Source organism: Chinchilla lanigera, unplaced genomic scaffold (genome assembly GCF_000276665.1).
Source record: "Chinchilla lanigera isolate Chin_1 unplaced genomic scaffold, ChiLan1.0 scaffold00019, whole genome shotgun sequence".
NCBI classification, from domain to species: domain Eukaryota; kingdom Metazoa; phylum Chordata; class Mammalia; order Rodentia; family Chinchillidae; genus Chinchilla; species Chinchilla lanigera.
The window spans coordinates 2,766,545-2,782,710 of NW_004955420.1; the positions used below are offsets into that span (position 1 = coordinate 2,766,545).

Sequence of the window (16,166 nt, forward strand, 5' to 3'; positions counted from 1 at the left end):
TAGAGACCTTAAGGAATTAAAAAAAAAAAAAAAAAAAAAAAAAAAAAAAAAAAAAAAAAACACAAGAAAAAAAAAAGAAACCGAGAAGAAAATGTCAGAGAGGCAGGAAGAAAAGTAAGTCATTAAGAGTGGTGATCTTTTGAGTAGCTGAAATAAATGACTATGGTTCAGAAAGAGAGAGGGCTAAACATCTTGATTGTGGAAAAGGGATTAAGAGGTAGGAAAATAATTTTCATTATTGTAATGGAATATTTGAAGCTAACATTTCAGAGTTTAAGGAATTTTGACTGCATAGCACTTAAGATATGACCATAAAAGAGGTTGTTGAATTGAGAGTTTGGTATTAAAAGAATTCAAGGATTTGTTAATCTCTTAACAAATAGATTTGTTGAACAGGCTTTCTACCCAAATCTAATAATTAGCTATGGATGGCATCTCTGTGGGACTTTTTTGCTAGCCTAACAAAAGCCATACTTGACTCCTTTGAAGAGATATGTGGCAGTTTGACTAGCAATGAATAAACAGGCAATACAATGTTGTTCACTCTCAAGTTTTCATTTACTTCACAAACGTTTATTAGCCATTGTGCTTCCTGATGGTACAGAAATGACCTCACAATCTGCTGAGGGAGCTTAGCAAGTAAACAAATAATTAAAATGGAAGAGAATGAAGAAAGCAAATGAACATATACTTACAGTTTACTAAGCCCTTTATTTACTCCGTAAAGCAGCTCGTAAGTAAGCATCATTAGCCCCATATTACAAATAAAACTGCAGGAAAGATTTGAGCAAATTATGCAAGGTCATCTAATAAATGTTATATCCTGCATTAGAACTCCAAAATAATAAAGTGCGTGAATGAAGCATACATATACAGATCTGTCTGCAGATTCAATGAAAGCAATGTAGAAGGAATTATTCAGATAGTTGTGTGTATAAGATGATTACTTGCCACTAAACTGCAGCTAGCAGTAAATCATAATCCCTAATCTTTCAGTCTGCAGTTTCAAAAAGCTAGCACTATGAAAACAAACGTGTCACCTTGCTCTTCAATAAACACAGTGGTCTTCTCATGTAGGTACCAAGTAAATATTGCTAGAATGAATGAGCTAAATTCAAGTATATCCCTAATGATTGGGAGATTGGATGTTGTGAGTAATTTATTCTTAAATCATTAATTTGATATCTATTAAGCACCCAGTACGGTACTATGCTAATACAGGTCCTTATGACACTTATTTCTAGTGGAAGAGCTATATAGGAATGAAAATTAATTCTATACATGGGTTTTCACAGAATTTAAATAAATGAAAAACAGTAATGAAAATAACTTAGGCTTACTGATTCAGTAGCTCTTGTAGGTGCTATTGTGCTTCAGCATCAGCACAATGGCAATTTTTGGAATAATATTTTTATAGGGCACAGAAAATTGAACAGAATGGCATATTAATCTTGAATTCTCAAAAGCAAATCTCCGATATTAGTTTGTTTATTGGCAGTTAGGCACTCACAAAAGCTCATGATATATAGAGGAAGCAGTAAAAAATGATTTGGTGTGGCTGGACAGTAATACAGATGAAGGAAGAACAGAAGACTCAGTTAAACAAAGGCAAGTCAGCAGGAGCTTAGGAGAGCTCCAGTTGCATCAGGAAGGATTTAAACTTTACACTGAAAGCTCAAAAATTAAAACCTTGAAGTAAGAAGTTATGTCTTGAGTGTTTTAAAAGCAATCTGACAACAAATTTTCACTCAAAATGAAACAATGGGAGAAGAAAGACCAGTGAGAATGGCACTGAACTGGAACAGACATGACACGAAACTATTGTTTGAAATAAGATAGAAAAGACGAGTTGGAGAGGTAAAGGATATAGTAGGAGTTTGTAACTGATTAAATACAGAAGATGGGGAAACAAAAAATATGCAAAATGCAATAATGTAAAATTATTTAGTCCTTCTGAATGACTGGAAAAAATAGAAGTACCATTAAAGAAATAGAAAATTCCCTAAATTCAAAAGACTTTAGTTCTCTGTTATCCCTTCTCAATGCCTGCTTTCATCCCAAATTATTTTACTGACGAACACAAAGGAAATAGCGCTGCTTTCCGCAGTAGCTTAATATATTTTCAGTGATAAGAATTTTTGGAATGCTGGGCACACCCAAGTTTATGCAAGCACATTCCAAAGGAAAATTTTAATGGCTGTTTTTCTTTTCTTTTACTCTAACGGTTGTAACAGCATTTGAATGAAGAGCAAATATAAATATGCTAAGCAGGGAAACCAATACTTATAGAATGCTTTACTCATTTAACAGGTTATATTACAGGTTTTTTTTTTTTTTTTAGGCACTCTAAAATTACCTCACAAAATTAGAAAAAAATGGAAATCCCCACGACATTTTTGAGACCCGTTCCAAAGTACAAGTTTTCCTCTCGTTGAGATTTAGAGTTTTAGCAATGGATTCCCCCTTCCTCCTTTATTTAAATCAAAAAGCAGGTGGGAATCACCTGGTAGAAGTGTATTTTTCTTAAGAGTGTAATATAGTATTCTATTTAGAATGCTGGGGCGAGGGTGGAGGGGAGCAGCAAGGAAGCAATTCGGAGCCAGGAGAGTCTCCTGGCATATTTTTAACTTGTTCAAGTGCCAAGCTTATGTTTTTACAAAAATCCAACAAATAATAAGAATTTTAAAAACCTAGTAGCGCTTTCTAGGAAAAAAAAAAAGTTGGAGGTGATGGTGGGGAGAATCCATATAAACCTTCTTCAGGAAATGGGATGCTTACTAGGTAAACAAGCAGTAATCTGGGAAACACCTGCTACTCCCAGAGGAGCTAAAAAGCCACCACCGCCACCTCCTGGCCACATCCGGGCACTTCTCTATAGGTCTCCCTTCCCGGCCGTTGGGCTTGTTTGAAACACCCGTACAACCAATCAATCGGCGCCTACTGGAAAGCGGGCGTTGCTCTCCGGAAACTTCAGCCTATGAGCAGGAGGCTAACATCACGCGCCAATCGGCATGGCTCTTACAGACAGCGGCTCACTTTTTGAATTGGAGGTGGCCGCCGCGGGCAAGGAATGGCGGCGTTCTTGAGAGGAGTCGGCGCCTGAAGAGGAGCATCTCACAGAACTTTTTGAGAGCGGTGAGGACCCTGTGGTGGGGGTGGGCGAGCGTCCTCAGCCTTGGGCTCCCGTGCCTGCGGTCAGCACCCTCACCCTGGGACTGCGGGTCCAGGAGCGCCCAGCGTCCCTACCTGCGCTCCAGTCACCGCGCCCGAAGCCCGAGATTGCCGGCGCCGGCGCCTTCCGCCCTGGCCGAGTGGTTGGGTCGCTTTTCCGGAGCAGCGTCTGTGGGGACGCAGGGAAGGCGGTGGGAAGGAGTCCGCGGCAGGCTGGAGGCCGGCGGCCGGGGCTCGGCGCTTATCTCCGGACTTGGTGGTTTCACTCCGGGATTCCTCTTGGCTTCGCCTCTGCAGGAAGTGTAATTTTTAGTTTTCACATATAAAAGCTGGGCCAGCGCCCCCACCCTCCCTGGCCACAGATGTGCATGCTTTAGTGGTTAGAAGCGCAGCCTCGGCATCGGCTTGCGCTTTGACTCACGGTTTTAAGCTTTCGTTATCCGTACGATGCAATCGTACTTGCCTCTTAGATGCAAAGATTAAGTCCGGGGGGAAGGTCTAGGGCGATGTCTGCCACATAGTTAAGTTAGGAATAGATATTGTTAGCCGTGTTTGTGAGTAACACCACCTGTTATGTCCGGTACTGCATTTTGGTTTTTTGCTCTGGACCTTGGTTGCTAAAAAGAAGTTGAAGAAAAGGTAACTTAAAACGAGTGATTGTCTAAAAGAATCTCTGTGCAAGAGTACATTGAGTAAGAGGCTCCTTGATGCTGTTCAGAGCAGAGAAACAAACTATGGATTTCTGAACACTGACTCTATAGCTATAGTGTGTACTTTATATATTTTGGTGATGAGAATCCAGCTTTTGGGCATACTGGGCACCTTTAGTGCTCTGCCACTGAGCCACACCCCCAGCCCCTGCTGTGTTTATTTACAAACTTCTAGAGCACAGGAATGTGAAAACAAGTGATTATGGTATTGTAACGGGACTCTTAGATGTTAATTACAGCAACTGTTGACCTTGCTTTTTTCTCTATAAATTTTGAATCACTTGTTTTTATGGCCTTTAAAGAGGGAAGCATAGAAAAATGTAAACTGCAATAGTATTTCTTTTTTGAAAGCAATTGAACTTTAATAAAAAAACTGATGTTCACAAATATCTGAAAATATAGATCTTAATATAAAATATAGCGTCCAGTTCAACAATGTCTTTTGTTATGCTGAAGACAGAGTATATACAAGAATTTAAGTATAAGCTAGTGGAAAAATATGAATAATTACCAAAATAAATTAGTGAAATTTCTTTTAGTTGTCATTACCTCCCAATCTATAAAATAAGCACAAAAACCCCAGCAAAAACTACATAAATACTAAGCTTATTTAAAGTAAATAATACAGTTCATCTATAGGTTGAACATAATGCAAAATAAAGAAAAAAATGAGTATCTAATTTGATTAAAGGTACTACACATCAAGCTCTGAGAGTATTGCTTACGGAAAAATACAGAATCATATCAGCTTCATACTTACTTTTAATGAGATCCCTGTGTTATGATTTGTGTCTAGATGTCCCCCCAAAGCCTCATAGGGTCATAGGGCTACTTTGGAGTTGGCTGAGCGTTATGGGTGTGATTACTCAACAGTCCACTGATTGGTTTGGCACTGAATAGTATTTTTTTAATTAAAAAAACATTTAATTGATACAATTAGATCATTCTCACGTTCTTTTCTCTTTCCTTTTTTTTTTTTTTTTTTGGTACTGGGGATTGAACCTAGGACCTCTGTCATGGTAGGCACGGACTACTGAGCCATACCTTAAGTGTGATACATGCCTTAATGTGATACAGGCATTCCTCAGTTACCAGCCTACTTGTTTAACAACTGTTTGGACTTAGGATCCAGTTCTGTACACCTTATTTATAGAACCTTAGTGTCTTTCTTTCTTTGTACAATGCAACCTTGTTTATACAGCACTAATTGCTGATTTACTGTACAGTACAGCGCTATAGTTTTATGTTCTGTTATACATTATAGTACTGCATGTAAGAGTTATGCAAATAACAAGCAAGCTATCAAGTTGGAGTTTTCTTTGACCATTTCTTCTGAATATTATAATGTACATGACATTATTGTGGACTTGAACTATATACCGTTCCTCATTTACCTACCAATTCAGTTACAGGAAAGGAACTTGGTCGTTAAATGAGGGATGTTTGTATTTCAGTACATGAACACAGTGTGTGGAATCAGGGTAATTGCTGTATCACCTCAAACATTCATCATTTTCTTGTGTTGGGAACATTCCAAATCCTACTGGCCATTTTGAGATAATACAATTACATGTTGTCAACCATAGTACCCAACTTTTCTGTAGAACATTCTTCCAGTCCTGACTGCATGAAGTGGTATTTTTAAATTAAAATTTCCCCTCCTCCAATCCTTGGGGCAGGTTAATTCATCTCTCTGTCTCCCCTTTACTGGAGATTGAATCCAGGGCTTTCACACTAAGCTAGATCCCTAGTCCTTTTAAAATTTTATCTGTCTGTCTGTCTGTCAGTCCCTCTGTCCATCTGTCTGTCTGTGTATTTTGAGAAGCTATGCAGTTTAGGCTAGCTTTAAACTCACTATAGAGTCTTGCCTCAGCCTTAAGGGTTCTGGGATTACAGGTGTGCACTACTTTTTTTTTTGGGAAAGGATCTAAAAAGTCTCTGAGTTGCCCAGGCAGGACTAGATCTTGCGCTCCTGTGCTTCTGCCTCCTAGAATGCTGGGATATCCAGGTTCACCACACCCTGCTTTCTCCCTTTTTAAATCATTCTTTAAGGAGACTTTTTCTTTTCAGCGGGTATGATTGAAGTGTTTAAATAACAAAAGAGGGCTAGATTGAATTTACAGATTCCAGATAAGAATTTAAAACTACTGGAGCACTCCTTTGGAGAAGTTAAAACAATGATTGATATGGTTGTATCTATGTTGTGAATATTATGTGAGGATTTTGTTTGTGGTGCTGGGGATTGAACTAAGTTCTTATCCATGGTAGGCAAGTGATCTACCACTGAGAATTAGTACTTGTCTTTTTAAGATCTCATCTCTTTAATTTTCCTGACAATTGGATTTGAGTTGTCATCTTGTCTGCTTCACCCATAAGAAAAGGGGTTTAATCTACTAAGTGGAGAGCTGTAAAAGGAAGTTGAGTTGACTTCAAAGTGTATGGCCTCCAGCTGTGTGGAAGGTCTGTTGTTGTGCACATTTCAGGATACCTAGTAACACCATCCAGAAATGATGCTAATGATACTATACTGTTTTCCATGACAGGACATTTCAAACCATTTTTTTTTTTTTTTTTTGTCAAGAACTGGGAGCCAAAGTATTTGCATATTTTATTAACCTGAAAAAGTAGGAAAAGGGAGAGTATATCAGACATGTATCTCCAGAGAAAGATAGGGTTCCTCTTTATATTTAATATTTTAACATTTTTCTTCAGGATAACTTATATAAAAACCCCAGTATGAACTCATGAAAGCTTATTACTCTTTTCTTTATTCCCTGTTTGCCTAGCTTTTCAAAGCTTAAGGCCTGGAAGTCTAAAAAATAAAATGGTTTTTCTTTCATAGTCCTGAGAATTATACTGGAACTAACCCATGCATAATTGTTAAATCTGAGAAGAGAATTGTTTTTAATGTGAGATACTGATAAGGAAACACTTCATTTATACATGAGAGGTTCTGGGTTGAAGGTTGGAAGATACACTGGATGCGAAGTTGAACACTTATATGTAGGTATTGTGAAGTACATTATAACTTCTTTTTGAGAAATGCTAGGAAATTCATTGTTACTGTGGCATAGATAGTATGTGGACTGAACGTTGGCGTTTAGAAGTGATGAGTTTGAACAGATAGGTTGGAACTAAATTGTAAGCTTGATGGTGAATTTGGACTTGGTATATAGGGTGGAGCACTTCTGGAAGTAGTTAGAAATGATATGGTCAGATTTTTTGTTTAGGACCATATCCCAGAAAGCCATGTAGAGAATGATTTCTGAAGAAACTGATGATAAAGTTGTTTGGAAATGTAGTAGACTATGTGGCCATTGTGACATTTGGCATAGAGAAGAAAGACCAGTTTCCAGAGATAATTGAGATAGGGTTGATAGGAATTTTGGAGAGGGAAGAAGAGGTAGAGGAAAGAGTAAGGATGGATCCCATGTTTTCTGCTAAGATTATTGGTGGTGGTAGGTAGAGGTGTTATAAATGAATACACTAGAAAAATAAATTGGTTGTGGGTAGAGTTATGGGGGAAGGTAGAATAATATTTATGACTACCTTTTGTGTGTTTCTTATATCCAGTAATAGTCCATGTATATTTTTAATACGTTTTTTATTTTTACATACCAGTGAGCCAAGTATTAATATCTTTATTTTACAGAAGAGGAAACTGAGGCTTAGAGAAGTAGACTTTCTTTGTATAACTATTAAGGAAAATGAATAACATTGTTTGTAGACTCTGTATGAAAGTAGAATCTAATGCTGCTTTTGCCTAAAATTATGTTTGTAATCGGGTGGGGTGATGCATGCCTGTAATCCTAGCACTTGGGAGGCTGAGGCAGAAGGATCATTGTGAGTTCGAGACCCACCTGGGCTAGAAAGTAAGCTCAAGGCCAGCCTGAACTGCATAGGGAGACCTTGCCTCAAAAAGACAAAAAAAAAAAAAAAATTATATTTGCTTCATGTATTTTTTTGTTTTATCATTTCAGCCAACCTTAGAGCACTACAAACGATGGCTGACAATAGTGTGTTAACATCCACTACTGGGAGGACTAGCTTGGCAGACACTTCCATTTCTGATTCTAAAGTTACTGAAACTTCTAAGGAAAACCTATTTATTGGATATACTTCATATGCTGAAGGTAAATCTATTATCTGCTTTAAAACACTGAACTGCTATTTTAATCCTGAACTTACTGACTGGCAATTTTCTTATGATTTAACTCTAATAACAACTGTTAAGCTAGAGTGTAGATATTGAATAAATATGACAGAATCCCTTCACACTATGTAGATTTTCTGCTTATCATTTGGATTAATACTTTCTAACTTTGAAAAGGATGATGCACCTTAATATTGCTATTGCTATTTTTGTATATGAGGGAAATCTAGCTGCAAAATTTTTAAGTTAGAATTTATTCGGTCATGTCTGAGTAAATCACTTCTTCCTTTACTATTTTATGAATGTGTCTTTTCTAAAGTATGTGCTATTAAAGAGGAGAGCTATACAAGATAGTACTTTCTCTGGTTGGGAGGAATGCTACTGTTTATATACCCTGCTACAACATGCTTTCTTATTTTCTAAAGTAATATATGGCCAAATATTTTTCTACTAAATTAGGAAATATGCCATTTTAATTTTAGAGATTGCTGTGATTTCCTCCAAGATAGAAGACATGGCAAGATGTAGCCAAGAGAGTATTAGGAATTAGTGATTATGTTGTTAATAACCTAAGAAACATATTTAAATGTCTTAAATTTTGACAGAAGAAATGCCTCAGATTGAAACAAGAGTGGTAATGGTTCAAGAAGCTGGAAAACAAGAAGAACTTATAAAAGCCTTAAAGGTATGCAGTTTTGGTTTGCAGTTAAGTTCTTAAGTGATTTTTCTTCCATCAGTATGTAAATAGTTTCATAGCTTTTTTAATCTTATACTTAAGTCTCTTTTCCACAGACTATTAAAATAATGGAAGTCCCTGTTATAAAGATAAGAGAAAGTTGTCCTGGAAAATCGGATGAAAAATTAATAAAAAGTGTTATTAATATGGTAGGTCAAGTATTTCATTGCATGTGGCATGCTGCACTTCCCTGGATTGAATTATCCCACTTTAATGGTGATTGGAATTAGGCATGAGGTGTGCATTCTGATGCTTGACAAAGAAACTACAGTTTGCCAAAAAATGTGTACACACTTCAGGGAAAGAAAACCTTGCACAAATATTTTAATACTAAATTTATTGAGATATCATGAGATTATCTTTGGCCTCTAAAATTAAAGAAGGGGCTTAAAGTGGTACCCATTAGCTTCCAGACATTTACTAGTACAGCCAACTGCCGCTTGGGTAACCTTGTTTGTTGAGATTGCTACACATGGATTTCCAATTTCTTCTTTAAAGGCCAGCAGTGCATAGTATAATATGACCTCCTTTAGGGTCCCCCATACAAGGGTAGCACCATTTGTTTAAGAAACACCATACTATTTTTCTTTTCTTGAATCATGTTATACAATTTTTTGGTGGACTCTACATGTTTTTTATTTAAAATTCAGGTGTTTGTTAAACCTAAAACTATAACATTTATTTTAGATAATGCCAAATTTACAAGGACTTAATTATTAAATCACATAGCATGTACAAAGATCTGATAATTTTCTTTAAATTTTTTAGCTGCTTTTTCCTTAATTGTATATTTAGTCTAAATACTTGCTATATTTCTCAAATTATAAATCATAGCAATCGGTGATCATTAAAAAATTGGCCTCAGCATATCTAATTCTCTAATCCAGGTTTGCTACTGACTGAAAACAAATACCACATACTGGCTAATGTAACAACAGAAATTCTGGAGGCTAGAAGTCTACAGTAAAGGTGTTAACAGATTTAGAATGCCTTGAGGCTTCTGTTAGCTTGACAGATGGCCTCCTTCTTACATGATCTTTTTTTCTGTTTATGTTTATCTCTGGTGTTTATTTTGTGTGTGTCCAAGTTTCTACCTTTTCTTAAAAAAATTTATTTTTGGTACTAGGGATTGAACCCAGGTCCTGGAGCATGCCAGTAAAGAGCTCTATCACTGAGTTACTTCCCTTGCTCTAGATGCCTTAGAAGGACACCAGTCAGATTAGATTAGTTTCCTCATTCCCTAATTTAACCTTACTTACCTCTGTAAAGGCCTTGTCTCCAAGTACAGCCTCATTCTCAGATAGGTCTTTATCTTGCATTCTGGTTAGGAATTGAACATAAAATGTGTTAGGGGCTCACGCTTCAGCTCAGTACTCCAACCTTGCAAATTAAGTCCAATAATTTATTTACCTGTTCAGAATTTTTTAAATGGTTGTGTTCTTTCTAGATAGAATTACAGTTTCTTTAGTACTTTCATTCCTTTTTGTAGATGATAGTATAAACTATGTCACAAATGACTTGCTGTTTTATATCCTGTGTTTGCTGGGCTGCAACTGTCTATATACTTCAGATCTTTCTCTTTTCTTCATATCTACTAAAATGATTATATCAGTATATATTTGGAAGATAGTTAATTTGTGCAGGGAGAATTTTATGTATGGTATCATTTTCTTGGTGTAAATAAAAAATAGTGAATGTCTTCGTAATACATCCTAGTATCAAAATGTGTTTATTTAAAAAAATTCACCATTCTATTTTTATGGAACTTAGTTGCATACTAGACAATTTATGGTGACTACTAAATAATAAGTCATAAATTTATAATAATTTATAATTGTCTATAATAATTGATTTCTCAAATTTAAGATTATGGTATAGAGTTATGTACATATAAAATGTAAGTAAGTAAAGATACAGTTTTTCATGTGTAATGGTTATTTTATAATTAAAATTTAAGTTTTCTACAAGTATAAAAATATGTTAAAAATATTGATAGGGAATGGATTTTTTAGGTTTCATTTAGAGAATCATTAATTTTTATGGCATATAAATTATTTTTTATTTCTAATCACCATATGAAAAAACCAAGGATATTAAAGTACCCTGTGTAAAGATGGACTCAATGGAAGAATTTGAAAGTTTGGATTCTCCAGAATTTGAGAATGTATTCATAGTCACAGAGTTCCAGGATTCTGTCTTTAATGACTTACACAAGGGTGACTGTAGAATTATTGGACCACCAGTTGTATTAAACTGTGCGCAAAAAGGAGAGGTAAGATATCTTTGCCTATAGACAATTCATATGTCAGTTTATTTTGGGCAAATAATTTAGATATTAATTTTGTTGTTGTTTAGTCTGCTAGTTGTAAAGGGTGTTTAGGTTATCTAAACATTTTTTTATTGGTTTTTTTTATTGGTAAACTTACAATCCAGATTTTTGCTATTTTTGTTGCATATTGAAAAATGCCAACAAATCTTCGCATTGGGATAGTTGACTGGCAAGAGGGGAAATGTTGTTAGCATGAGGTAGATGTCTTCTATAACTTACTAAAATAAAACTCACAGATTTAAAATTGTTTTATCTTTCAGCCTTTGCCATTTTCATGTCGTCCATTGTATTGTACAAGTATGATGAATTTAGTCTTATGCTTTACTGGCTTCAGGAAGAAAGAAGAACTAGTAAGTGTTCCATTCAATAATTATTTTTCCCCTAGCAAAATAAGTTTAAAATTCTCTCTTTTTTCTTTTTGGTACCATGATTTTATTTTAAAAATATTGGAGGCCAGTCATGGTGATGCATGCCTGCAATCCCGGCACTCGGGAGGCTGAAGTAGGAGGATCATTGCAAGTTCGAGAGCAGCCTGGGCTACAAAGTGAGCTCAAGGCCAGGCTGAACTGCATAGAGAGACACTGTCTTATGCTCAGAAACACACACACAAAAAAATATTGGCAGAAGCAATACTATGACTGTATACCACATTTTAAATTTTGTGAACAAATTCTTAAGAGCTTTGTAAAGAAATGAATGCTTTGTTTAGGATTGCTGGCTTGCGAATTGACAGAAAAATTCCGTAACTATCTGATCTTAACTATCTTGTTAAATATCGTACCACTTACATTGGTTTTTTGAAATTTTTGTGTATACATTGCAAATTTCTATTATACGAGTCTAGTCTTAAATTATTATTAGTGCCCTAGAGAAGTCATAGAAACTTTTTTCTGGGGTTTACAATATTTTGTATATTAGAATTAATGAATTTCTGTAATTTTGTGGAAAGACTCTTGATATAACCTGGCATTTAAAAATAAGACTTTAGGCTGGGTATAGTGCTGCACACATGTAGCATTCAGTGTGCTGAGGCAGGAGAATTGCTCTGAGTTTGTAGCCTGGGCTACAAAGTGAGTTCGAGGACAGCCAGAACTGCATAGTGAAACCCTTTCTCAAAAAAACGAAAAACAATAACTATTTAGGCAGGATGGTATCTTTAAAAGCACAGTATATTTATACAGTATGCAAACTAGTTGTTTAACTTAGCTTTGTGTGATCTGTATTAAGCACATCTCTATAATTTTACTTATGGCATTAGGCAACTTAATGTTTTTTACATTTTTTTTGATGTAAAATTTATTGTCTTCATAAAAATCTTGTATGAATATTACAAATAGTAAAAATGCTAAATGAGTTGTGTTTAATTGCTTAAAGTATTCAATTATAAAGTCAATGTTGCTTAATTTTTCTTTTGAGGTCAGATTGGTGACATTGGTCCATCATATGGGTGGAGTTATTCGAAAAGATTTTAATTCAAAAGTTACACATTTGGTGGCAAATTGCACACAAGGAGAAAAATTCAGGGTATGTAAAGAGTATTCCTATATATTTTAATATAGCATTATTTTGGGATGTTTTTGATAATAGCACTTCTCTGAATCTATTTCCCCTACAATTTATTGAGAGTCAGAAATTCAAATTTTGCTGAGTAAATTTAGTAAGGTTTTAAATCGTAGGAGTGTGATCCCTTAGTTTTTTTTTTTTTGGTTTTTCTCCGGTACCGGGAACCGAACTCACGACCTTGCGCTTGCCAGGCAGGAGCTTTTGCCGCTGAGCTAAATCCCCAGCCCCCAATCCCTTAGTTTTTAAGAAGGCAATAGAACTTGAATGGGATATTAAAAGATGAGTAGGATTTTGAGGTTTAGTAGGTGGGTAACATTGTAGGCAGATGAATTATATTAGCAAAGGTTACCTTAATCATTGGTAATAAAGTGGTCAAGTAGGGTGAGAGCAGATATTTTACTTGGAAGTGGTTTTTATAAGAAGAGTTTTTTTTTTTATAAACTGGTTCTGTGATTTAATTTTACTTATGGCATTAGGCAACTTAATGTTTTTTACATTTTTTTGATGTAAAATTTATTGTCTTCATAAAAATCTTGTATGAATTTTACAAATAGTAAAAATGCTAAATGAGTTGTATTTAATTGCTTAAAGTATTCAATTATAAAGTCAAAATTATAAGCACAAAAATTGTAAGCAAAATTATAAGCACGGGAGAAAGCACTTTTATGAGAATTGAAATCCTAGTTTAAAATTGTAGTTTGTCTTAGCAAGATTTTAATTTGTCATTTTTTCTCACACTCTCTCTGTATATTTATGTAGCAAATGGTAATTTTAGGGTAATTGTAAGATTACCCTAAACTTTCTAAACCGTATGTAAGGTTTCGGTGACTTAATTAGATATTTTCTTCTGTAGTGCTGTCTTTGTCAGTGCTTACATGGCAGTAAACATGAAGAAAACAGAAATAGAAATTTAATAAAGATCAATTTAATAGAGATCTATCTATTATCTAGTGTGTCTATTTGTGGTACTGGGGATTGAACACAGGGATTGCTGAGCTGTATTCTCACTCTTTTTATTTATTTTGAGATGGGGTCTCCCTAAGTTACCCAGGCTGCCTTTAATTTGTGACCCTCTTCTCTAAGCCTCCGAAGTAGCTTGGATTACTGATATGTGCCACCATGCTCAGCAAGATATACTGTATTTATTTAAACTAAAGTACAGAAAGTTTGGACACTATGGGAGTTATTTTAAAGTTATTTTAACTTATGTGATTGAGAGGCAGCCTTTTAATTTTTTTCTTTGTATGTTGTTATAAAGCAGGTGAATGGTAACTTAAAAGTATGCTAAAAAGGTATATATCTATTTTTGTAGAACTTCCTTGAATGTGGTTATTTAAGATGAAATTCAGTGTAATAATATTATTTTTAGATTGCTGTGAGTCTGGGTACTCCAATTATGAAGCCAGATTGGATTTATAAAGCATGGGAAAGGCGGAATGAACAGTAAGTGTTTAGGAATTCAGTAGCTCATTTTGTGAATTCACCATGTGGTTTAAAGATAAATCCATGTGCCAAAAAATTAAATTCATACATTTCATAGAAAAAAATGAATTCAGTCTCTGGGTAGTTTATAACCTAAGTTTTAAAAAAATACAAAATTGAAAGACATGTGGTATGCTTTGGGTTTTACTTTGTGAAATAATTTTGATCGTCATAAACATTCTAAAATTACTAGATAATAGCTTAACACATCTGAGTATTTGGATTCTTTTATATTTTTTTGATTATATTTTAATTGCTGCTTGCAGTTCATTCTCTTATTTTGCTAAACTTTCCAACCCCCTTTATCTCTTACTCTGGCATTTCATCATGATTTCATGAAACTAAGAAAGTCCTAAAATACGTATGAAATTTTGAATATACAGCAGGCATTTGCATCTTCTTATAAAGGCTGCCTGTGTTCACATTTTTTCAGAAGTTACCCAGGATGACTTGAGTATTTCTGTTGTTTTTGATGGTGCTGGATAGTGAACCCATTGTCTCTTCCATGCTAAGCGCATGCATGCTCTACCACTGAACTACATCCCTAGCCCCCAGTTTTTTCTTTTAAATGGAAGTTTTTGTGACTATTTTAGGATCAAATGTAAAATATATTCAAGAAACACATTATACTAATATTTTGAGAATTAGTCCAGGTTTTAAAATTGATACTCACTAGTTGAATTTAAGTTAAACTGGTTTTAGAAGAATGTATTTCAATTTTAGGGATTTCTGTGCAGCAATTGATGATTTTAGAAATGAATTTAAAGTTCCTCCATTTCAAGATTGCATTTTAAGTTTCCTGGGATTTTCAGATGAAGAGAAAACCAATATGGAAGAAATGACTGAAATGCAAGGTAAAATTTAGCTTAAGTTTAAAGTTATGTATATTATATTCCTTAGGGCAGTTTACTCAGCTCCTAGTGAATATACTCCTTTATGATTTAGGTTTTGAGATCAGTAGTTTGGCTTATTTATACTTGTGTGCATTCCTCTTTAGGAGGTAACTATTTACCAGTTGGAGATGAAAGATGCACTCACCTTATAGTTGAAGAGAATGTAGTAAAAGAACTTCCATTTGAACCTTCAAAGAAACTTTATGTTGTCAAGCAAGAGGCAAGTAATTCTAGAAAGAAATTTAAAACAAAAGTTACTAGGAGGTTCTCTGATAGGGTAACTTTAAATTCTTAATTAAAATATTTTTCTTTCATCCAGTGGTTCTGGGGAAGCATTCAAATGGATGCCCGTGCTGGAGAGACTATGTATTTGTATGAAAAGGTATGTTTTTTAGCACTTAGGTAGTTCTGTGGACTTAACTGTATAAAAATAATACTTTTCTGTGGAGAAGATCTGGAAAACATGGTATAATCAATACCCATGTCATCTTTTATAATATATTTAGGAGTTTCAGAGTAATTAAACAATTTAATATCAACTGTTATTCTTAGTCCATGTAGATTTAGGTGAAACAATTCAATGTAGTGAGTGTTGTTTTAGTTTAATATATGTCATTCTTTGTTAATTCGTGGTGATACCTTTATGAACAATAACATCTCTGTCTTTAGAAACTTAAAACCTTACTGAAGAGATACAGTTGCAAACCATTACTACATAGAAGGATGTGTGTTGTAATTGAGTAATGTACTCTTTCAGAGCAGGACTGAAAAGGGCAAATAAATGTTGAGCTAACATACTAGGTTCACCAGGTAATGACATGTAAGTTAGAATAGGGGGTGGGAGGAGAAGGTATGAAAGCTTGAGAGTACATTAAAATAGCAAGTAAGTTGAGTATGACTTTAAAAAAAAAAACAAGGGAAAGGCGGGTAGATAAAATTTGATAGGCAGAATCAGGTTTTCAATATGTTAAAGAGTTTTGAGGAAGGAGATGTCATTGAAGTGTTTATTTTAATAACAGTATAGGCAAGGAAAATCCAGCCTTCATGCTTGATGTTAGTGAAGAGTAATATTCAGATGATAGCAAGCTTTAAAAGATACACTTTAGGTTGGGATGTAATAATTTTAAGC

General features: G+C 34.9%; 1 protein-coding gene across 5 annotated transcripts in view; it reads left to right on the forward strand.

The window, feature by feature from the left end:
• Nucleotides 1–2,997: 2,997 nt before the first annotated feature.
• Ect2 (epithelial cell transforming 2) overlaps nucleotides 2,998–16,166 on the forward strand; it is a 58,302-nt gene continuing 45,133 nt past the window's right edge. The window contains exons 1-11 of one of the 5 annotated variants that reach the window (XM_005383013.2): nucleotides 2,998–3,135; nucleotides 7,862–8,014; nucleotides 8,640–8,719; nucleotides 8,827–8,919; nucleotides 10,860–11,042; nucleotides 11,360–11,449; nucleotides 12,516–12,623; nucleotides 14,032–14,105; nucleotides 14,868–14,998; nucleotides 15,142–15,257; nucleotides 15,357–15,419. In XM_005383013.2, the coding sequence (XP_005383070.1) occupies nucleotides 7,885–8,014; nucleotides 8,640–8,719; nucleotides 8,827–8,919; nucleotides 10,860–11,042; nucleotides 11,360–11,449; nucleotides 12,516–12,623; nucleotides 14,032–14,105; nucleotides 14,868–14,998; nucleotides 15,142–15,257; nucleotides 15,357–15,419 (1,068 nt within the window). In that variant the 5' untranslated portion in view covers nucleotides 2,998–3,135; nucleotides 7,862–7,884. Of the gene's footprint in view, nucleotides 3,136–7,861; nucleotides 8,015–8,637; nucleotides 8,720–8,812; nucleotides 8,920–10,859; nucleotides 11,043–11,359; nucleotides 11,450–12,515; nucleotides 12,624–14,031; nucleotides 14,106–14,867; nucleotides 14,999–15,141; nucleotides 15,258–15,356; nucleotides 15,420–16,166 lie in introns of those variants that run through there. The other 4 variants (XM_013513629.1, XM_005383014.2, XM_013513630.1 and 1 more) reach the window with 4 other exon arrangements.